Source organism: Micropterus dolomieu, linkage group LG18 (genome assembly GCF_021292245.1).
Source record: "Micropterus dolomieu isolate WLL.071019.BEF.003 ecotype Adirondacks linkage group LG18, ASM2129224v1, whole genome shotgun sequence".
NCBI lineage: Eukaryota > Metazoa > Chordata > Actinopteri > Centrarchiformes > Centrarchidae > Micropterus > Micropterus dolomieu.
The window spans coordinates 13,932,753-13,957,561 of NC_060167.1; the positions used below are offsets into that span (position 1 = coordinate 13,932,753).

The 24,809-nt window shown below is 39.2% G+C and overlaps 1 protein-coding gene and 1 long non-coding RNA gene across 8 annotated transcripts in view; one reads left to right on the forward strand and one right to left on the reverse strand.

The window, feature by feature from the left end:
- The window catches only part of LOC123987545, a 7,935-nt gene extending 4,166 nt beyond the window's left edge, over window positions 1-3,769 (forward strand). Inside the window, exon 4 of the long non-coding RNA XR_006829150.1 lies at window positions 2,003-3,769. This is a non-coding gene — a long non-coding RNA (uncharacterized LOC123987545). The remainder of the gene's footprint in view (window positions 1-2,002) is intronic.
- LOC123987544 (cadherin-22-like) overlaps window positions 1-24,809 on the reverse strand; it is a 289,311-nt gene that overhangs the window by 22,861 nt on the left and 241,641 nt on the right. For all 7 annotated transcript variants that reach the window (XM_046076538.1, XM_046076535.1, XM_046076534.1 and 4 more), the window contains 5 exons: window positions 22,068-22,235; window positions 20,049-20,230; window positions 18,291-18,547; window positions 15,263-15,399; window positions 5,863-5,984 (listed from right to left, as the gene is read on the reverse strand). In XM_046076538.1, coding sequence (XP_045932494.1) covers window positions 5,863-5,984; window positions 15,263-15,399; window positions 18,291-18,547; window positions 20,049-20,230; window positions 22,068-22,235 — 866 coding nt within the window. The remainder of the gene's footprint in view (window positions 1-5,862; window positions 5,985-15,262; window positions 15,400-18,290; window positions 18,548-20,048; window positions 20,231-22,067; window positions 22,236-24,809) is intronic.

Sequence of the window (24,809 nt, forward strand, 5' to 3'; positions counted from 1 at the left end):
GGCTTAGGTTAATCTGATTTTCTCTGTGGTTCCACCGAAAGCTAGACCTGAGCCAAGGAGCTGACACGCCACGAACGAGACTGGGTGATAACACAGCACACAACAGGAGACAATGGAACGCTCCTCATTACCTTAGTAAACCGGGGGTTGATCTGACATATTAAGAGTGTGACAGTGAACGCTGTGTGTACACAGCATGTGTGTGGGTGTGTGCATGCATGTCTTTATTTCATTGCAGCCTGCGTCTCTGCAGGGACAGCCATGTATGATTGTGTTTATTATATAATTTGTGGTAAACAGAAAGCAAGCAGATTCTGCTGAGACAGACAAACAGACAGGCAGACAAGATGAATGCATTGATGGTTATGTAGTGAAAGGTTCTTTGTATGCAGATGAGAGCTCAGTCCAAACAATGTCACTGTGAAAACAATTTTATGCCCCCACGATGCAATATTTACACACAAACACACAAAGAACAATAACATATAAAATAACACAAACACATGACATGCTAACTTGTGTTTTCACAGAAAGAACACCACACAGTGTACAGTATGGTATATGCCTTGTTCTTCCGTTGACAGCGTGATTAAATGACTTAGCTATAAAGTAAATAAGTTTACTTATAATTAGCCATCAAGTCCTGCTATCAATTAAGTGATAGTCATAATGCCTCAAGTGGGTTTTAGCTGGTTTGCAATTTCAACACAGAACTAAAAGACCACTCTTCTGTGAAACGTTTTGAATCTCATGCCATGCAATTTGACAAAAATCACAGGTGTTATGTTTGCTCTAATAAATTCTGCCAGTGTAGCAGACCAATAAAGAAGATGAAACAGGCTAGACACTGAACAAAGCAGCCATAACCATTTTGAACTTCAGATTTCCTTTTCACAGAGGCCAGATTAACTAAGCAAAGTGCGTGTTCTCTGGGTCCGAAGGCACATGCATAATAGAAAAGAAGGGCAGCTCGCTAGCATTTTACGTCTATTCCAGGTGAAAGAAGAATGTACTTAATTATGCCTATTTCCAAGAGCTGCTGCCCTGTCCAAGTTTCAAAATTGATTAACAACATTCTGGGGAGCTGAAACAAAATTGAAGCTCATTTTACATGCAAACATCTGCTGGCTGATGGTTATATCTCTGGGCTCCTCCTTTGGCAGCTTATTTTACTGAATAAATAAGTGCATCCTGGGAAGCAGCAGACATCAAAGTGCTTCAACATATCAGGCAGCAGGCCTCTGCCTCAATAGAGACCTCCCATTTTGACCCCTGAATTTATATTTTAAGGTAAGAGAACACCGTACAAAATCTTAGAATCTCAGAAACGGGTCCAAATGTAAATGTTTTAGTTGCAGTCTCTGTCTTCATCATGCGGTTTGTCACTGCTAGTGTATAGACCAACAGACCTGCTTTCAGATAAAAAGACTATGAGATAAGATTTAATGTCACATTCTTGAACATTATTAGTTTTATCCCAAACACCTAATGAACACGGTTCTGTACAAGGCTGGGCACTGACAATAATTATATTCATATATTTGTGAAATGTTGATTGAAGATGTTCTTTCAGTGCGATAGGACATTGGCTTTATCCTCTGCTTTACCCTAATTTGAGTTTGAAATGTACACTTGGTGATTTTACACCAGGCCTGTATTGAAGCCTGGCAATGGCACAGTCCAGTTTATGTGGACTACTCAAATATATTTCTGATTATAATAAAATAAGTTGTGCTGAAACTGTAAATGTATTGTATGATTCAATAAAGAGAGAATGTACAACAGCTAACAACAGATAATGAATTAGGCTGGCATTGTTGACATGCTGCCTCGTGACAAACCTAAATACATGCCTATCTAGTGTCGATTTCTGCCCCTACTGTATGTATCATGAAGTCAAAAGTATGACTATGCATGCATTTATGTAATTTTGTTTATAAATAATAGCATAATGGCAAAATTAAACCTTGATCAGTATATTTGCTTGTGTGTGCCCTTGCAGGTGTGTGAGTTAGTGGCAGAAAGCCACTCCGTGCTGCAGTGGCAGAATGAAGAGAAGTATATATCTTCTTTGATCCAAATGCCTGGACCTACAGTGCATGTATATGACGTCTGCCTCATGTCATTTCAAAAAGAACGGCGTGTCGGTGTTCCTTCGACAAGACACAAATAAAAGAAACAGAGCAAGCGCTAGCTTTGATGTGGCCAAATTGCTCTGATCGGACAGTTGCCAAACAAGTCGATTACCTCTCAAGAGACCAAAGGGTATGAGACAAGGGACGAGTGCCAGCGCCGCTGATTTGCTTAGAGTATTGTGAATCAAAATTTCACTTCTTGATGGGGAGAAATTCAGATGCATTAAGCAGACTTCTGCTTGCAAAGCTATTTTTTTTTGGTTCAGCCTTATACACCCTGTCATTACCTAAACTTTTATTGGTCCCCCTTTAGTAGAGAAGTATGTATGATATATGAGTTATTCATTAGTCAGTTGATTTACTCATTCACTTCCCTCTCTGAGCTGGAAGGCCAACAATAGAAAGGCTCTATCCTTGCCATTAATCAGAAAAGAAAATCATACAACTGCTCTCAGCACCAGGGTAGACACAGAAAATCCCCGGGCCCAAAACATTTCCTTCACAATACTAACTCCATTTTTCAAAGGTAAAGATGCAGTGACTGACAACAACTAGTGGAAACCAGTTTTTTATATTATTCTGAAAATAACATGGAGGAGAAAATTGTTTCCCCCGTGCCCCCCAGTGGTTACCCCTGAGGCTGAAAATGAGCGTTAGAAAGCCTTTGACCCAAGGCTAACACATTTTCATTCAATCTCAGAAGCCGACTCCTACAGGGCTCTCCACAACACCATACAAAAAGAGACTAGAGAGAACAGACACATACTGAGATTCAAAAAGTGAGAGGAAAGAAATGAATGAAAATGAACAGAAATTGTCAGATATTGCCTGTCATTTGTCCGCTCCTTCTAGATAAGACATAAATACAGAAAAAACATAGACATTCAGACAGACATAGAAATAGCTAAAGTGATACAATGTCAAATCCCTTTCTTTGGTTTTTAATTACAGTGTGAAATATTTCACTGCATTTCTCTTCAATAAAAACCTTTTCCTTTACAATGCTGGGAGCCAGCAATGATCTTTTTGCTGGAAGACTAATCATCTCTGTGTGATTAGGAGCTGAAGGTTAATGTGGGCTCTCGCAGATGGGAGATGGAGCGAGGTGGGAGTGAGGGAGATCAGACCAGACAATGTTCTAGAAAGGCGCAGGCGGGTGCCTTTGCAGAGGCACAGGGGGGCTATAAGTGGTTAAGAGTCTGTGGATCAAGGGGAGGAGAGGCCTAAGCCTCATTACTCATGTAAATGCAGCTTCCAGCGTGGAGGCCCCACTTTAAAGCCTTGCTTTTTTAATTATTCCTTTGCTCTACACATGATAATTGGGTCTAACTCGGCCCAGGGCCTGTTGACTATGTAAGGAGAATAAAACACCCTAATGACTTTGTCCATTTTTAATGGTGATCAGTGGAAAGATTGGGCCTTCTATTGGATTGGAAATAACCATGGTATTGACTTTTTGGCTTGATTTTTCAGACTCCCACTGTTTGATTGGTGCTTGTAATGATGTACATAAAATTATTCTGGAATTGAATGTTGTCACCTGTTTGCCATTTAGGAATTAGTGTTAATCTGTGCAAAGTGCTGTATCACTGTTTTTGTGGCATAGTTTAACAATAAAATACGTACCAGGATAAGTAGAACTGCATTTCTCTGGGATGCTTTTGTAGCAGTAAAAATAACTGATGATTGATGTCTTTCATGAAGAACTTTTTAAATGGCACGCAGAAATGTCATATAAACTGTGTATCCATTCTAATGTGAATTCCCCAGATGTATTTTGTTTAAACAACCACATTGCTGACATAGACAGAAATCCAATATTGAAATCAATATTAATCCTACTGACTTTTAATCTGCATCCAGCATGAAAAAACAGAGAAAATAAATATATTATTTGGATTACAGTTTGTTTCTAGCTCTCTTTCTGACACTCTTTGGGAAATGGTGCCTTTTCCCAAAAGCTGAGTTATAAATTGCCTTCGGTTTGAAGTGTCAGAGAGATAATAGTGTGCAATTGAAAACGATCCAAACCAGTATTATGGAAATAATAAGGCAGTTATAGAAAGACAAGACACTGGCTGGTGCAAACGACTGGGACAACAAATCAATACAGAAATATCTGTGATAAAATGTTCCCAACTCAGGGTTGACTTACTGGCTTTTTCTGAAGCTTTTGACCATATGCTAGAGCCTTCTTCAGCAAGTGGAACTTGCTCAGGTGACATCATGAAGAAGGCTCTGGTATATGGTTGAAAGGTCTGAAAAAAGCCAGTATGTTAACCTTGAATTTAAAATATTCTATCACACATACTGTATGTGTTCCCAAGGCCGAGAATGAATCTCTCAACATTGGGATATGTGAAGCCAGAGACCATGCTGCTATTTGTGACTCACCAATTTAGTCTAAATCAAATGAGGTCACAGAACACAGGACATTGGTTCTCAGTATCATTGATGTTGATCCAAACAGTTCTTCTGTCTAACAGTATTTTCAGGGGAGACCGCCTGCCTGAGTAGGGGTAAGATAAACCACTTCTATAAATATGGCTTTATGAAATAGAGACTAGTGACAATTAAGAATACTAATCACATAATCACATACTTCTTCCTAAAGTGGTATTGTGATTTATGTGTATAATCCAAAATCATTGATGTTCCGATATATTACCCACAGAGTACACTTCAGCTCACTTCACCTCAATAAGAGCTTTGGGTTTTGAACACCAAAAAATGTGTCGTGTTTAGTGCTGGGCAACGATAACATTTTTCAATCGTGATTAATCGTGTGATTTTCTGCGATTAATCACATAGCTATGCGCAAAATTGAATAATGAATTCTAAAGTAGTGTATTGCCCACTTTTAAGTTAAATGTACTGCTAGATAAACAAAAGTGCAATAACATGTGCATAAGCAGTCTATGTTCAATAGCAAGTGTCCTTGTTAGAGTGAGGTGAAGTGCTGGCCTCATGCCCGCCTGCTGCCGAAGTTGAATGGTCTTGAACTTTTTGTACGCGACGCGGAGCACAAATCATTGGAAGAGAGACTGATCCTCACTGTTTGTGAGTTTCCAGAATCTATTACTGTTTACTGAATAGAACATCAACAGGAGGGAAAGTTATGTAACATTAGCCTATAATTTTAACTTAAGTTAAATAGGCTACAGCTGTGTAGCCCACAGCTAGCATAGAGCGCCTGCCGTTTACTCGTGGAGCGCTTGTCTCTTGTCTGAGCAAAGAGCAACGCCGCAGGGCTAAGTGACTACGTTGTGATTTTAAGAACGTTCCTAAGACCGACATATTCCCCGATGCTAATCAGCATTAATGCATTAATGAGTTAATGCGATAGTAATGCATTAACGTGTCCAGCCTAAGTTGTGTTCAATATTGTATGCGTTTTTGGTTATGCCTTCCAAACTGAATTACCCACAAGTAGAAAGTTTCTTCGTGGCACTGTTAAAATTATTTTTTTCCTATAATGTTAATGTAATATATTATTGCCTTGGTTTTCAAGTGCCTAAACTCCTGCCACTAATGAAATGGAGTGTCCGTCTGTGAAGCTAACTTGATCAGCACAACATTCATCTTTAACCTGTTGCTGAGCAAACAGAAATCATGAATGACTTTTGTCCATCTCATTTTCACTTTAGTCATGAACAGATTAAATACTTATTGTGAAAAAAAACATGTTAAGTTATCTTATTTAAATATTGAATCAAGAAAATCTCACCTGGTCTGGTTTGGCATCTTCACATATTGAGGCTTCATATGGTGTGGCCAGTTCAGGAGGATTGTCATTTACATCCAGAATCCGAATACTCACTGCTGAGTGAGACACCATGGTGTGGTTATCTACAGAGAGACAGAATGAAAACCATATCAACGACATCCATCTAGACACATTTTAATAGTGTAAAGTGCTGTGGCAGATATCTCTGCATGACATTCTAGCTGCATTTGCAACAACAAAATATGTGACTGACTGTGTTAAGCAAATCACAATGAGCATAATGTTTGGATAAAGTAAGAGCGCCTCACATAACACCAGTGCCTGGAAACTGAATGACTGAGGTTGGAGTGTTTCTCAGTTAACAGGCTGTCTACACCGGAGGCGTATCAGTCACAGTTTTCAGTCGTCCGTCTTGACAGCATCTGACGGTACAGATACACTTTTACTTTATCAATAAAGCTGTCCTCACAGGCGGCATAACACCCCGTGTTGCACTTGCGCTTAACACATGTACTGCAACACCATTTTCTTCAGATTTATGTGTGTAACTACAGGGATTGTGTACTGGGCTGTGAATGCTGCCAAAATGCAACTGACCACACAGCAGTCCTTTGGCTGAACAGACCCAGTGTAGACATTGACAGAGGGCTGCAGCTGCTGCTGACGTGCTGCTGACATGATGATTTTGCCACAAGAGGCTGGAATAGACAAGGTATAACATTCCAGCGGCAAAAACCTTAATGTTCTACTTGTCTGTCTTCAGTATGAGTAAGACAAGACTCAGATGGATGTAATTTTCACAAGGAAACAGGTAGTTGGTTTGGCTGTGTGGCTAAGTGCTGAAGGATTTTAATCTAATGCCTCCTCAAATTGCCCCCATTACACTTTCTGGCTCCAGTGAGTGACAAGAAAATGGTACCAAAGATTCCATTTTTGTCTCTAGGTCCTCACTATCTGATAATGACACTATAGTATTTAGCTGTTTAATAGTCTGAGTGCAAGAGGCATACCTCTCAGCACAATAGTAATGACAAATGAATGCCTTTGACAAGATTGCAAATGTTGTGATGTAATTTTATTTCTCATGTCATAGATAAAACACAAGAAATAACACCACAATGCACTCTCAAGACGTTTTTCTTAATGGGCCAGAATGTAAAAGTGGGAATGGAGAAGATTATATAATTAGTACAATCAAAACCCATTTCAAATTAACTCGACTTCCCCATGAATCTTAATTCCCATTCTTAATCATATGACAATGTTTGATGGAGTTGCCATTTTACTTGGTAAAACTCTATGTACAGTACAGAAGGGAGCATGAAGCCCCTGGTGTGCATGTGGGTATGTGAGAGGTGAGTTAGAGAGAAATGGAAAGAGAGAGAGAGAGAACATTATGTCTGTGTCAAATGACTGATCTGGTTGCTTCAAGTGCTGGTCTGGATATCCTGGTTAATTAGAGTACATAGCTTATGAATAAAACACTATACATAGCTGTCACCAATCCAGTTCATGAACCCTACAGAAAATGTAACGTAGCTACATTACGCAGTGGTGGAAATAAACATATACACACATAAAACCTTGCTGTAAAATGCGCTCCACTGAATAAATTTACATTTTTGTAATTATGTAACTATAGTTAAGTGCAATTACCGTCAGTACCTTCAGTGTAATATTACTGATGCATATGCTGTATATGTAAACACTAAATTAACATTTTGATCTACGTTCGCAATAGTAACTTCTCCTCTAATGTGTCTTCACAACAATTTTTGAAATTATTGTTTATAATGAAGACATAAAGTCTTTAAGTGAAATGTTTGCTTTAACTGATAAATGTCCACACTCACAAGATGATGTGAAGGGTAAACTTTAGGCCTCAAAAAGTACAGGTGAACGCAGAGGCACTGTGTCTTAAACTTTCTTCCATCTATGCTCAGGGCAAATGACAGAAATGGCAGGTGGGCCCCAAGCCATATAGAAGAAAAAATACAGGTTTACCAAAGACAGCCAGACAAACCTATAATCAACAGACTTTTGCAGACAAATTCTCAAACTCTCTCCCACCATCTCACCACGCAGTTCTGCATAACAGTGGCACAGCAGCTAATGAGAATGCTGGTCTCAACTAATAGCATAATCCTCACATCAATGCAGGGTTTTAATTGACTGCTTTTTGTCAGAGCAGCAAGAACATAAATGCACAGAGAGCTCCACCAGTGCTAGATATCGCCTCTCTTCTCATAATTTCGTCTTCACATTATGCTGCTGTCCCCGCTGTGCCAGAATGAAAACCAGCAATCATCAGATGTTACACATTTTACATTTCAATTCCAAGAATTGAAAACAGATGAAACTATGTGAGAATGCCCCGCCTCTACCCACCCCAAACTCCCTCCATGGGGAGAAAGAGTTATTCAGTGAGACAGGTTCATTCATCTGGACCAAGTGGCGCTGTTCTAAATCTGTCTGCAGATAGAGACGAAGAATAAAAGGATTTCAACAGATTATTGGCATGCTCTGCATCTGTGCGGCACTCACCAGCTGTTGCGAATCTTTCAGAATGACTGCATAATAGATCTCTCAGGCAGTGTATTATACTGACATAACTTCAGGGAGGACAGATAAAGGATGTGAGAGTGTGTGCACATGTCTTTGCATGCATGTGTTTGCCCGCATGTGTGTGTGTGTGATGCTCCTTGTGACCAAATGGTTCATCTCTTTGCTGGAGGAAACAGTTTGGTTTAAAATGTCACTTTTGTCAGGAGGGGGAAATGAGGATAGAAATGTTCTTAACGGTGTCTGCGTCTGGTCTCTTTAGTGAGCCAGAGGCCCGGCAACTTAGGCACAGAGGCTGCAAAGTATTACGGTCATTTTTCTTCAGTTGCATAGTTCCAGTATTACACAGATTCACCAGTGTCCCCCGTTTTTACAAAAGCCAACAGATTCAGGTATTGTTTCTCATATGCAGTGTCTGCCACTCATTTCTATTACATTATCCAGCCAAAATCCCAGCACAGACAACTTTGTTTAATTCTACTTTAACATGAACCATAATATGCGATACAAAATCAGCGAGACAGCTTGCGAGATAAGACACTAATCAACCCAAGCAACCAAGAGACATGCTCAGTGTAAACGCTATATAAAACATACTATACACACTAATAAATGCTTCATAAATATCACAAAAGCAGGTGACTGACATTTTTTATGAGGGAAATGTTTCTTGATGATTTTGTTATTCAATTATATCCAGATTTATATTCCTTGGAATGCGTTGTTGTGGGCTAACAATGTGACGTGATTAAGTTTTGTCAGTCAGTCATCTTCTATACACGCTCATCCGTGCAGGGTCACAGGAAGCTGAAGCCAATCCTTGCTGGCATAGGCCTAGAGGCGGGGTACACCCTGGACAGGTCGCCAGTCCATCGTAGTGCACATAGAAACGAACAACCACTCACCACTCACACTCCTAAGGGCAATTTAGAGTCACCAATTAACCTATTAAACTGCATGTCTTTGGATGGTGGGAGGAAGCCAGAGCACTCAGAGAGAACCCATGCAGACACAGGAAGAACATGCAAATTCCACACAGAAGGTTTTATGTTAATGCTAAAACAATGACCTCTTGAATGAATGTGTTACAAGGTCAGTGAGTGTACAGTTTAGTACATTTTGACCATTCAGGCAGAAACACTCTCCTCAACAAATCTCCTTGGCACTTGATGCCTTTTTGTTCACTGATGTCAAGACACCTCACAGTGTAATACAACACTGTTTAGTCGATATCACTCTTATAGAACTAGGTAATGGTGCCAGAGTTGCCCTTTCCAAAAAGAGAAATCTTCAATATTTGTTTGTTTGAAAACAGAAAAAACTGACGGTAATCATAAACTCATAGTGTCTCTGCCAACACACCTCTCCTGGTGACTGAAAATTCTGAATCATCCAATTGATGTGGTACTTTTTTGGTCTTGGAAATGAGGTGCAATACGAGTTTAGAAAACTCTTCAAACACTGTCATGTGAAGATATTTCACATCCCTCCGGAAGAGACATTCTATGCAAACACTGACATTAAGTTAGTTATTGAAAAAATATTGTTGCTTTTATCAGTTCACTGGTGTTTTTGCATATAATCTGAATGAGGACTCTGTCCAACTTTAATGGTAAATATTTGTTCTGACTTTGACATGATAGCTAGAAGCCAACTATTGCCAACTAGTACCACAGGACTAACAATGTCAAACAATAAAATGCACACAGACACACATACAAATAAACTGACCCCTACATGCCACCTTATTATTTTACAGCATCTTTGGCACCTTTTCTATGATCGACAAAATATTACAATATAGGACATATTATTGTAACATCATGTTAGTGGTTTAAATGAGTCAACATGTCACCTTTAGCTAACAGCAATCGTCTTGACCAATCAATTTACAATTATACTGCGACACAGTCACGAGATGCCCAGTTTCCCCTTGTTTTCTAACAGTCAAATGAGTAATGCTAATTTGTGTAATAATAATAATAACATGCTGTACACCAGTGGTAGATACATCAAGTCTATGTGTTTTATCAGAATTCACTGTGTGGGGTGTGAATCATAAATCATAAATGGACAGATGATGAAGCAACAGAAAGTTTGATTCATATTCATCCCCAGTGAAGGCTACTACTCTATAAAGCACATCGGTACACAATAAGCAACAAAATCTAGATAACTCTGATGACAGTGGCACGTCTATGTAACCATTCATCTTTACAATATTCTGAGACTGATACAACTGAGCAACTCTGTGGCCCTGAGTGCCAGAAATTTCAAGCACTCTATATATTATGCATGACAACTATTTTAAAAATTAATTATGTCAACCTACCAAATGTGCAAAGAAAACTACTGTTATTTGAATATTCAACATTTCCTCCTCTCCAGCGACTATACTGACAGTAAGGACAAGTGATTGATTATATAACGGGACAGACCAAAAGTACACATCAGCCAGGTCACAAACTCTGGCTCCTGATTACACTTTATTATGTCTCCTAGTGGTGTACTGGTAATCTGGCATATGAACAACGCACCTTGATGGCTGGTCCATCCCCCCTTAAGGTATGCTAGAATGCTAGATTACCAGTCCACCACTGGGAGACATAATTATGTGTAATCAGGGACCAGAGTGTGTGACCTGGCTGATTAAAAGGCTGGCTAAATTTTTTGCACAGTACTGCATATCTACTTTTTTAATTGCTAACAACTGTCCCATAAAGCAAGGGCCAAAGCTTGTTGGTTCATTTTATTTTTTGTGTCATCCTACAACAGAGATTGAAGTACTAAAATCCTTGAACTCTTAAGGTATGAAAGTATGATTACTTACTGCTTTGAAACATGTTTATATTGATTTTTTTATTTGTTTCCAAGTCTGTTTCATCCTGTTGCAACTGTTAAAAGAAATGGCTTGATTTTTTTAGGCTAAATATTGTGATCATATATTTTGGTATTGAATTTAAGTTTTATAAGAATTTTAGGTTGCATTTGCTTCTCATATTGTAGAGACTGGTCATATACCACCTAACTTTTGCTATATGGCCGCAGGTAATGCGGGTGAGTTTGGAACTGAAGGTGTGGTTGAGATACAATCTTTCAACCACAGTTTGAGCACTTTTTATGGCATGAATGGATTTTTCATTTTGTTTATTTATGAAGTTAAGTTAGAATAATGTTTGGAAAATTTTTAAGTGTGTTAAATAAATAAATCTGATTATTTTAAAGTCATAAGAAGTTCTTAAAGTGAGTTGAAACGACTACCTATTCAGGGCATCATTCATTTTAATGTCGAGACACCGAAACAGCCGCTGCACGCCATGAGAATACATATAAGCAACGCATTACTTTAATGGAATACACAAATGTCATTATAGTCAGATCTACCATTGCCCTAATTATGTGGCTGTGATATTATAAGCCTGTTAATTCATACATTCACACAGTTGCCGATTTTCTGTCTTCTTGCATTTGGCAACTATATTGCTTTTAACCTGGATAATGTGTTTAACTTTTTCATATTTGTCTAATAGAATAGTTTTCTCTTTGTTAGCAAAATATGATACTGGTCCATATCAAATCATAATATTATTTAAATTATTATTATTCCCTTGATAAAGATGCATAATAATCTCTCCCTCTCTTCCTGTGTCACTGTCTAGTCAAGCCAGGTTGTTGAGGTAGCAGTGGAGGTGAGAGACAGGGAGGAATAAGAAGCTGTTGACTACTTAAGCATGGATTTTGTGAACTCCAGAGCCACCTGGGAATGATCACCAGGGAGTCTGTCAAGAGCGAGTGAGTACACTGGTCCACTTGCACTGGCACACTTGACCACGGCACTTACTACTCAGCTTTGTAGTGGTTTGGGGGAATAGTACAACACACATATTTAAGTGGACCACAAGGATGGTATACTAAAAAAAAACGAATAAATAAATAACATCCCATGTTCTGTACTACAAATTTAATCTAATTTTGACTCCCAGTTTAATGTGAACCACATATACCCCTCAAGTAGGACAATGCTCTTTAGATCAATTTTTGTTTTGCATTTTCCAACTTAGACTTAAAAGAGACACTTATCTCCCTTCACAATGAAACAAGTGTGTGATTCATTTGGAGTCAGATAGAAAAATGTTCTAATGCCATAAAAATCAAACAGTGTGCATTTGTGTGTCAGACAAGTGGAAAAAGTTATGCTGTAGAAAATGTCTCCTCCCTGCAACAGTGCAAGAGATAAAGACTTTCCAGCTACTTCGGTATCTTTTTGCCCTCGGGGTGATGCTCTTTTTTCCCCACCTACCTGTCTGGGTAAAAAAGCCGTTTTGCACAGTGATATCATACTTGCTATCAGTTCTCGAAAATTATATGTCACTCTAACTTACCCTGATATGTTTCTATGGAGAAGACTGTCAGGTAGTACGCCAGCTAGTGACAGTGCAGTTAAATGCTCCTCCTGTACTCAGGAGGTTCTGTGTTCTTTGGAAGGGAGACAAGTGCTATACAGATGAGAGGTTGTTTCCTCTTTTACAGTGACAATGTCTGCAGGAAGAGATGGTAGCAGGTGCTACTTTTAATTGGGTGAATTCGAAGACAGGTTTTGTGCGCAAGTGTGTATATTTATGTTTGATTGGTGGGGTATCATCACAGTGCAGTCTTCTCACAGTTGCACTTGAACTGAAACATCTTTACTTGATCCACGGACACGTGTGCAGTAATTGACATTTAGTGTGTTTCTCAGAGTTCTGTAGCCGTGGTTGATCCTAGGGCACAGACTCCAAGCGCTGTCGGAAAGCTGTTGTCACTTGTCCAATACTGATACAGTGGCAATACAATAGTTCAAAGGTCAGTAATGGACTTGGGGAATAATTAAGGGTGGTGACACAAAATTCTAGTTTTAACAATGTCCTCAGACAAGTTGACCTTGTGGCTCTCAAGTCTTAATGAGCAGAGGAAGGGAAGAACGAAATTGTTATGGAGAAAATGAAGTCCTTTCTTAAATTGCTCTTGCTAGTTGTTTCAAAAGTCCCATCCCCTCTCTGTTCCAGTCTGTCTTGTGGCTTTTTTTTGTCCTCCTTTTTTTTCTTTCTGTCTCCTGCGTCTACAGCTCTCAGGACTATGTGAGTTAAAAGGCGATAAAGAAACATTCTGGATGCGAATTCCGATGGCGTTGACCACTGACTCTGTCTGTCCGGATGTTTCCTTGGAAGGCAATGTGAGAGGCTTTATCTATCAACTGCAGGCATGTGTTTATGTCTGATATTGGAAGGGTTAGGGCCACTTTAAATGTTCAATTAACATTAAAATGTGCCTATGACATAATGCCAAGCACAAAGAGGTAGAGCACAAAAGCGCCAAAATTGCTCTGGGAATTACAGCTTGAAAAAAAAATACTCTAGTCTAATTTTGTCTTAATGTTTGTTTTGGATGAGACTGCTTACTATTCAGTTTAGGCTGTATTGATTATTGGAGTAATCTCAGTCTGAGGCTATGTGAGAGAGGAGCAAATATGAAGAAATTTTAAAATCAGCTTTGTTTATGTGCATTGTTTTCTTCTTCCTCCTTGTGTGCGATGTTGGATACCAGTAAGATGCAGAATGCAATCTCCTCTGCTTTCACTGCAATCCCAAAATCACTTCATCTGTATGAGATTGAAAAAGTGGGGAGTATCAGGCCTCCTCCTTTCTCAAGTTTAATTCTAATGGTAGAGTAATAACTTCCCAGCTCCCCCAAGATATTACATTCTTCATTTTCTTTGCAATGACAAAAGGACCCGATGAGATGAAAAAATACAAGGTCTTCCTTCATTGTCAGTGATGATGTGTTTGTCAGCTCTAAGATAAGCGATAACATGATGCCTCTATTTTCACCCTGGTATCAGAAAAGTTACTTCAACTGTGGGGGCTACCACCAAAGACCGTGTCCTTTTCATATGTTGTGCTAGTCCTTGATGGACTAGCAGAACATGAAAACCAGCTCAGTGCAGGTTGCCTGTGATGCTAAACAACATACAGTAAAGATATATTTTTCATCCACAAGAGAAACAAGCACCAGCGGATGCTGCAGTATGTAAAACTACATCTTACACAAATTCCATTAAATGCAGAAAAAAGTATATTTTTTTCTACTTACAGTTACTGATGTTGGCATTTTTATTTATTACTTATTAATCCATTTCATCCCATCACACTGTATCTTGTTCTCAGATGATCATTTTTATTTTTCAACAAACTCTTGAGTCCATATAAGTGCTGTTCTTCCGCTGTAAATTACTTTCCTATTCCCTGTCTTTCTCAAAGCTAAACGCCACAACACTCTGCTGCTAAAAATGTGCCAAACGCTTTGGTAGCTAATGATGCACAGCCATTTGAGGTTGTCTGTCACCCCTTATCACCCCTAGTGGGAGTCGGCAAATGGTGGACTGCTAATTCAACTTGTACAGTCTCCATCACTGGCCACAAACTGATCCATGGAAGTGTTCTCTTTTAGAGCAATTTTAGCTGCCCTCATCTAAGTTTTGTTATTGTTTCGTTAGTTTTGCCAGTGATATGAGAAGGAGGCATAAATGGCTGCTTGATTAACTGTTTGTGAAAGATTTTTTATTTGTTAATTTCATTGCTATTATGTATTTTGTTGTTATCTAAATGTCGTGTTTCTTGCTTATTCATTCATTTTGGCTCAGATGGTATCTGGTACTTGTTAAAAAGGATTTTACAGTAGTTTTATCAACTTTCAGGAATGTTGGCAAACTGAACATGTCACTAGATAATAAATAATAGCAGTATGAAGATGTACAAATCCTGTGTATGAGAAGCTCAATTTGAAATGGGAAGCATTGTACCTGCTTCTACAGCCTTCACAGTTATATTGTGCCAGCCTGCGGTCTCTCGGTCCAGAATCTTGCCTAGTGTGATGGCACCCGAAACAGGATTGATATGGAAGATCATCTCCTGGTCTGTTGTTCGATCGATGGAGAACCTGTAACAAACAAAAAAGGTATAGTTTTTTTTTAAGAGCTTAACAAGCAAGGTTGACTTTGGGGCACACCAAATAATTACAATTACAACTTATACAGAAGAAACCAGGGTTAAAGTAATTATATTTTAAAGGCCTTTACATGAGACTTGCAGATGCTGTGACCCTAATAACATTGTGTCCTTTAACTGCAAGCGGCCATATAGTGACTCTCGTTGCCTATTCAGAGTAAGAAAATAAACATTAAATTTTCATTGTGCACTCTAGAAAAACCACAAATGCTTCTTTCCTTTTTGGGGGTACTTGGTGCTCTGAAAAGAATGTTGAGTCAACAAAAATCTGCTGAAAGGTTTCTTTGTTCTTAACCCCCCCCACCATGACACACACAAAAACACACACACACACACAGCTGCCTAGCTTACTCATGCCCACATAAACCCTTTTAAAGTAGTATGGGCATTATAATATCATTTTCCCAGGTCCCATGAAAATGATGGTTACTTGTTGTAGATATAAAACATAATGTCAAAAGAAGAGAAGTATATGCTATATAACTGATGTGATATAAAGAACAACAAATGGATTAAAATGGTTTCTCATCATGGATTAATTCATAAAACTGTGGTGGGTGTAGAATTGCTTTTGCGTGTGTACTTAATTCACGATAACATGGCGGTGAACCACTCAGTGTTTAAGATACTGAATTGAAGTTACACACTACCACGCAGACAATCGTACGGCCTACATGTATGTGTATGTGCTTTCATGTATCTGTCACTGTACAGCCCTGTTACATCTATGCAGTGATTAGATTTGGCAGGATACACACCTGCCATTGACATTTGCAGTACAAACATTTGATTGATTGGATTTCTCCCCCCTTTACCATACCTCAAATAGTGCTGCACAATGTATCATTGCATCTTTCTTTGTTTCTTAGAAATTGGATTCAGATGACAGATTTGACAGCAAGATAGTCCAAAATAAATAAGAACCTCTGAATTGTTTTTGTCCGTCTTTGTCTCCCCACACACGTACCATGATTATTATTCAAAAGAACACAACAAAAAATAACCTTTGGTTTCGAGTACATGTCAGTTTTTGTGGGATGGAGTGGGGAGACATCATCGCCCTAGTTTTAGCAATCTTAACAATCCCTTTGCACATAAACACCATCAGTCTCACACCATCAGAATCCAAAACCCCTTCCTGTCCAAACCAATTTGTCTGCATTACAAAACACAAACTTCCGCATTCCAATTATTATAGGCAATAATTGTTTTATTTGGTTTGTTTTGTATCTAAAAGCATATTTAGAGTTTTTAATTGCATCTAAGTAGTCTGCCAGTTGTTTGATAACCTGGTTGACTCCTTGCCAGACTTTATTTGTTTTAGTTAGTAGTGTTTAGTTTAGTAGTGATGAAACCACTCCTTGCAGCTTGTTTTTCTATTGTAGTAGAATGAATCTCTCATCAATGAAAGGTGGTTTTGCTGATTAGATCCACAGTGCTTGCATATTTTGCACTACAACCTCATCACTAAGGATGCGCGATTATGCAGAGTTCAAAGAGGGTGTGTTGCCTAATGCCAGAGGCCGTGAGCTCGCTAACTTTGCCCAATAGGTGGCTCCTGGCCAACCTCTCTCCCTCCCTTTTATTCACTCACTCATTCACTTATCATGCACACACACATGCACACGCATGAAAACACACACTCAAATATGCTTGCACACACAGCGCACACTTTCAGCTCCAGGCTGCCAAGACGCTGGTGAACGACAGTGCTGCCATTGTGTTGTACTTTATTACACCTGGAACTCTGAGCCTCATGCATTTTTAATCGAGGTAATTTGCACAGGCACTGCGTGTGTCAGTGTATACTCTGTCAGTGAGACTGTCTTAGCCCTTATCTACATTCCCCTCTCACACTGCAATTGCTCTTCTGAGGACATAAACCACAGACCTTGGTACAGAAGATTACCAAATGATATTGTTTTTATCATGCACAGTGATCTGAGAGAAAAAATACAGCTTCATCCATTGTACAAGTCCCACCATTCACCGTTATCTTGGGCTTTCACTCCATAGTCAAGAGGAATTGTAAGAAGAAAAAAAAAGATTTTGTCCTTAAGCCCATCAGCTACCAATGTATCTGTTGCAGCGAGTGAGTTATAGTTCTTTAAAACCACATTTTTCATAGTACAGATTTTGTTCTAATAAAATGTATCTACAAGTAATATACAGTTGACACAGGATGTAGTGAGTGCATGATAGTGGGCTTGTGGAATGGCTGCCCACATTACAATGCTAGTGTCCCATCTAAGCCACATAAAATTGAGGTACTCATTGCTATGCAAAACTTTGCTTTGTTATGCTGCTTATCATATTTAGCAGTAATCTTTGCACAGCAATGTTTCATTGCAAATGTTTTGGTTGATATATTTTATCAGGCTGCCAACTGGTGCGAAAAAGTAGTTGCGTACCTACAGTATCTAAGCGCTGTTTTAATCTTTTCTCTACATTTTCATTACTTTTTTTATGCCACATTTTTAACACCACCAACACATTTTCATTTATAGCAAATGTAATATTATTAATCAAATCATGCATCTACACCAAATCTCTTTCAGTGTGGACCATGATTGTGTAAACACATTGTCCTATATTAACCATGGACAGTACATCAATCAGGGTTTATGATAATAAAAACCATCAGAGACCCAAGTAACCTTCATCTCTCTATGCAACAGTTTACATGCAACTCGTGAGTAAAAGTTAGCCATAACCTTTTTTCGGATACAACAAGTAGCTTTAAGTCTGATATGCATTCTACCATTTTCAACAGTATGATGCATTTTTCTTTTGGGGAAGTTGGTGTTAGATCTCTTGTTGTACCTGACAGGTTTATTCTTCACATCTGGATCCCTGGCAGTGATGACGCCAACCTCCGCTCCTACTTTGGCATCCTCCCGCACTTCCATGATAGCGCCTTCTGCTGGCTGAAAGATGGGTGGCTCATCTATGTCTGACACACTGACTCGGACAATGGTCTGGTCTCGGAAGGACCCGAGGTCCACGAAGCGAGGGTCAACATGCTTATTGATTGCCTCCACCACAACATTGTGTGTGCGTTTGGTCTCGAAGTCCAACGACTGAAATAAAAACAAGATTCTGTTTTATTCTGTTTCAAGAGCAGTTTCATTACACAACTGACTGATGGCCAGAAGCTGTTTTGCGACAATACTGATGAACAGTGGTGGACAGTAACTAAGTACATTTACTCAAGTATTTTACTTAAGTACAAATTTGAGGTCTGCTTTACTTGAGTATTTTCTTTTCATGCTACTTTCTGCTTCTACTCCACTACATGTCAAAGAGAAATATTGTACTTTTTACTTCACATTTACATTTATCTAACAGCTTTAGTAGTTACTTTACAAATTAAGCTTACAGACAAATGGAGAAAACAATGGAGAAAATAATCCGCAGATGAATTCATTAATTGTTAGTTGCAGTCCGATACAAAATAGTTCAGAATGAGCTTTACCCCAGCTAATTTCAACAGTAAAGTCCTGCTTTACATGAATGCATGAGTAACAATAATCTCATGATGAATAGTATAATAGCATAGTATAATTTCTGCATTGAGTACTTTTACTTTTAATACATTAAGTACATTTTCCTGATCATACTTACATCCATTTACTTAAGTAACATTTTCAATGCAGACATTTTACTTGTAACAGAGTACTTTACCACAGTGTGGTATTAGTACTTTTACTTAAGTAAAGGATCTGAATACTTTATCCACCACTGCTGATGAATGATAATAGACTGTTGCAGTAATGATTCCAGCCTGAGCCAATGCATCGGCGTACATGTATCTCTTCTTGTTCGAGTTTATGGTTTCTATCATGTTATTGTTGTGTCTGCAGCACCAGCTAACCACAACGTCACCAGTGGTAGCTAGAGTGATTAAGCATGCCATTGTTGACATTCCATTGAACTACAGCACTGCTAATGGCTGAATGTCACATCTTCAATCTGCAATTAGGGCCCATTCACAATAGCAGTGTGTCACTTAAGAGAAACACTTTTGAAATCTGTGTATGTCCATGAAAAGATCCTACATTTTTTTTCTCTTTTTTTGTCACAGAGTGCAAGGTGAAAATAAGTTGAAAACAGTTCACCTTTTGCAGAGACACTGCACTGACAGGATTTGTCAAACCCCAGTGGGCAACCGATGATCATCAATCATCAAAGACCAATGATCTCTCTTTCTCTTTCTCTTCAGCGCAGCTTGAATTTCTCTGTCTGAACAGCGCCAAAGAGCTGTTCAGCTTACTGACTAGCTGCTTGACACAAACAATATTAACTTTACCAAAAGAAACCATAACAGTTTTTGTTGAATGCTAACCAGCAAAGGCCCAGTCTCTTGTTGATTTCTAGCCAACAGAATCCCAATCATGCACTCAAATGTGTTTTTACATTTATACACAAGTAGAAAATAAACTTTAGCTCGTTGGTGTCATGCTGTGGAAAGAAGGACTGAACCAAATGTTGTGTTTGTGCGCTTCTGCTGGTATACTGGTAAAAAAAATCAATAGTGGTATAACAGACAACATTCACAGCATTCCTTTAAGTTTATATTACCTTCTTGATGGAGACTATAGCTTCCTGTGTCTCAACATCAGTAGAGACCTTGAAGAGCTCCCCACCCTCTTTGATCAGATAGCTCATATCTGTGTTCTCTCCCATGTCTGCATCCGTAGCAATGACGCGTCCAACTGGTGTCCCCACAGCCACCCCCTCTGACACCGAGAACTGGTACATCTCTGGCATATGGAGAGGGGGTCAGAGGTGGAAATCATATGGACAGAAAAAACAAGTAGAGTTAGGTTTAGCAAAGCAGCAGAGGGATGGAGTGACAAAAAACATTTGTAGGTATAGAAAACACCACAAAACAAGAAGGATGAGAGACAGGTAACATGGAGAAGAAGAGGAAAAATACCAGTGATGGAAGGAGAATGAGGAAAGATGGATGGCCATAGGTGGAAAAGGGAAGGTGCGAAGTGACGATATTGGTCGAAGAGATGGATAGGCAGCAGAAACAGAAAAGTGGGAGGAGGAATGGGTGGGAGAGTAACAAAGATAAAGAAGGTGAACAGAGGAAGAGACAGGTCTTGGAAAAATTACGGGACAAGATTATAATGAAAGAACAGCAACATATACAGACTTCAAGAAAATATTTTCAGTGTCATTGTGTGCACATAAAAGGGAGTGTACAAAATAATGTATCTTTTGTCCATACACAACCATTTTCCTCCATCTGAATAAATCAATGTTTGTTAGTACTAGGTTGACAGTTGACACTAGCCCTACTTATTTCCCTTAGAAGTGACATTGAATTTACATGATATTACTGTTACAATGTACGGTAAATAGATGGATAAAATATGCAATTAAGGCTAAGTTATATTTAAAATGACAGAAAAGACTAAAGAAATGGTCTGCCAGAGTTCATTACCGAGAAGATAAAAAGTAAGAAGATAAAACTTTACTGGTTCCGAGAGGGAAATTATGTAAAAACATCAAATTACTTACATATACAGTATGTCATCTTGCTTTGCATCTTATTTATAAAGCTGCTTTCCAAACTCTATCTATTCCCTATGTCATACAGTGGAGACACTCCAGTCCTGCAGGATTTATCCCTCTGACTGGGTAAATATGATTTACTGAGATGAAAAAAAGGATTTATATAGAAATAAAAGGTGTGTGGAGACATATCAAATACAATCAACCAGGCTGTCAGATGCTGTTCCTCCAGCTGTAACAAATGTAATACTGTTATGGTTTAACTCCAAAAAAGAAGGCAAAATGGCAAGAAGGGGAAGTATAATTGTTTCATAAAACTAATTATTATTCAGTTAGAAGCAGCATATGGCGCGTTAATATGTCTGTATTTGGAAAGAACACCATATTAGGTGCTCGTGATATGACTTTGAAAAATGTATGAAGCCTTAAATACACTCACTTTTGTGTTACATGTACTCCTGTTGGTGCAATATGTCAAAAATAAATTTGTTTCTTTGTTTGCTTCAAAGAAGGCTATCTTTCTACTGAATTAAGTGTTATTGTGTGTGGTGAGGTGAGATAGACTGCATTTTTAGCTAAATATTTTTACCTCTACCTGTTGCGCATGTGTGCACTGAACCTGAGCCATTTAGCCCCAAAACCACCTCACCATCATAAATCCATAACATTTCAATGAGGGAACAATCAGCCGTATTGATTCTGATCTTAAAAAGAATGATCAAACATGCAGTGGAACGCATCAATTCTCCACATTTGATAAACTACTTTTTTATGGGCTGAAGGTTTGATTGGCCTATAAATTTAAGATAGGTGATTTTCTCAGACAACATGCAGGCCATTCAGTACGTTAACTGATGCTGCCATTGCTTATTGGTGCATGTTTCAATCTACACTGTGTGTCTTATATCATCTTTTTAGTGTTTTTGTGTCTTGACTTTCACCTCATTATGTTTCCTTCCTCTCTGAATTCTCACTTCTGTCTTACACGCTCGGTCCGTTCTGACTCGTTTCTCTCTGCCGCTTCCCCCCTCTCCTCCTCAGCATCTCCACCTCTGTCTAAAGTAAGATACTCACTCTGTGGGAAGCGCGGTGGGTTGTCATTAACGTCTGTGATCACTATGGTCACCGTGGTGGAGCCTGAGAGACCGCCCATTTGTCCTGCCATGTCTGTTGCCTTGACGACCAACTCGTAACGATCCTGCGTCTCACGGTCCAAATCTGCCACTGCTGTCATGATGATCCCTAATGATTGAGGGATGGAGGAGAGATTGAGGGAGAGAGACATAGGGATAGAGAGAGTGATAGAGAGTGGGGAAGAGTAGGAGTAGTAAGTGAGGCCAATGGAAAGGTTACGTTAGTGTTTAGCACTTATGCAATAACCAACTATATTTCCCCTCTCAGTTTGAATATCAACTTCTCCTAAGCACAGTATTATGGAGACACAAGTGCAGCGCATTCCATTTGACCACCACCACTACTGGCTGGATGGAAGAGATTGTGTCATATTTGCTCCTCTGCGCATACACCATTTTATGGTTCAGCTGTACTAAAATGAATAATATATAGGGCCAGAATGAAGGCATACTTCAGCCACCCAGAACAGCATTACAACTTTTCCATGATGGGTAAGACTGCAATCAAACCTGAGAAGTGGATTTCAAAAGAGCAAGCGAGGGGCATAGAGAAAGTGATATAATGTAGAAATTGAGTAAGGGACTTCAATGGCTCTGATGTGCACATTCAGGTCAGTGTTCAGTTAAAAACAGGCTGTTGACTGAGTTAAGCCATGCTATTTTTAATGAACTATTATAACATGTAAAACTCCCTAATTTTGACACATGATCAGCATGACAACAAACAACTGACAAACCATTGTAGTAACAATGACAAACCAGACCAGTGGTAGTAAAGGTTTATGTTAGATGTTAATTCATCCCATGCCGATATTAGGGTGAGAGTATATGACATTCCCTTTGTGAAGTTACATAAAAACTATTTCAATCAGGACAACTTTCATCAAAGAACTGATATTTGCAGCATTATAGTTATGTTTGGTCTGTTCTGGGATCTCCCTGCCCTTTCACATGCGTCAGGGAAAGCCATAGCACAACTCTCAGCCCTTCCACGTGCCTACGTGGAAAAGCCATAAGGAAGGGAGAACACCTCCCTGCCCATCCATGCATACATGGAAAGCCCGAGGCAGAGAACAGCAGTAAAGAACCCCAGTACAAAACAGAGCAGGCATATGCCTACTTACATGATTATTTAGATACTAGATGGGCACTGAAACGCAGTGTTAAATGGACCCGGGGCTGAAAACCATGGTGTTTATTACCAGGCTGCAGCTTCTCCTGCTCTGTGTTGGCTCTTGCACACGAACACACACATGCGGGCGCACACGCACACACAGCAGCCAGCGCAGAGATAGCCATGATGGAGACGGTGAAGTAATAATAATAGTAATCGTGAAGTGAAGGTAACTCTACGATAGCTACCCTTGTTACTATAGTACGTGTAATAAAACCTCTATAAATAAAAGACAATACTTTATCAATAAATCTGTTTAACAAGCATAACATGAAGAAGGTGTTATTTATTCTGCTCTGTCCACGTCGCTCATCCTCTATGTTATAAAGCATACCACGCTAACGCTAGCTTGGCAATTAGCTAAATGTACAACGAGCTAAACTGAAAGCTGTCTGTAGTCTGTTCAGCTTAGATTGCCATGTAGCTTCAAATTGGCACATTGTTACCTGCAGTGCATCACAGCAGAGACAGAGGGAAGGAGGACAGGAGGAAGGACTGATGCCATATGCAATGTGCCATCTTCTTCTGAAACAGCGACAAACATCCGAACCTTGACGACATGTTTGATTGGCTCTAGATGCCTGCACTGGGTCTGTGTGGCTCTATCCACATGCAGCAACATGACGGCCAGAGCGCGATAACAGCAGCGGGGTTAGCGTTGTTTGATTCTTATTGGCTAAATTCTCACCCAAAATACACCCCGATATTATTATGATGATGAAATATGCCCAAATGGCCTATATTTATCAGATCGATAATTGCCCCTTCTCTAAGCCAAGCTATTTCTTTTATTTCTCCCTCAACTTTTATGATGGAGACAATAATGCTGGCTGGTGGTCAATGGTATCAAATGCTGCATTTGATACCACTGACCATCAGATCCTATTGCAGAGACTGGAACATTTCATTGGCATTAAAGGAACCGCTCTAAGCTGGTTTAAGTCCTATTTATCAGATCGATTTCAGTTTGTACATGTTAATGATGAGTCCTCCATGCATGCCAAAGTTGGTCATGGAGTTCCACAAAGATCTGTCCTCGGACCAATCCTCTTCACTTTATATATGCTTCCTTTAGGCAATATTATCAGGAAATATTCCATAAGCTTTTATTGTTATGCAGATGATACTCAGTTATATCTATCGATCAAACGAGATGAAACTCATCAGTTAGCTAAACTTCAAATGTGCCTTCAGGATGTTAAAATCTGGATGACCTGTAATTTTCTAATGTTAAACTCAGATAAAACTGAAGTTATTATTCTGGGGCCTAAGCACCTCCGTGACGCATTATCTAAAGATATAGTTTCCCTTGATGGCATCACCCTGGCCTCCAGCACCACTGTGAGGAATCTTGGAGTTATCTTTGATCAGGACATGTCGTTTAAGTCTCACATTAAGCAAATTTCAAGGACCGCCTTTTTTCACCTACGTAATATTGCGAAAATCAGGAACATCCTGTCTAAAAATAATGCAGAAAAACTAGTCCATGCATTTGTTACTTCTAGGCTG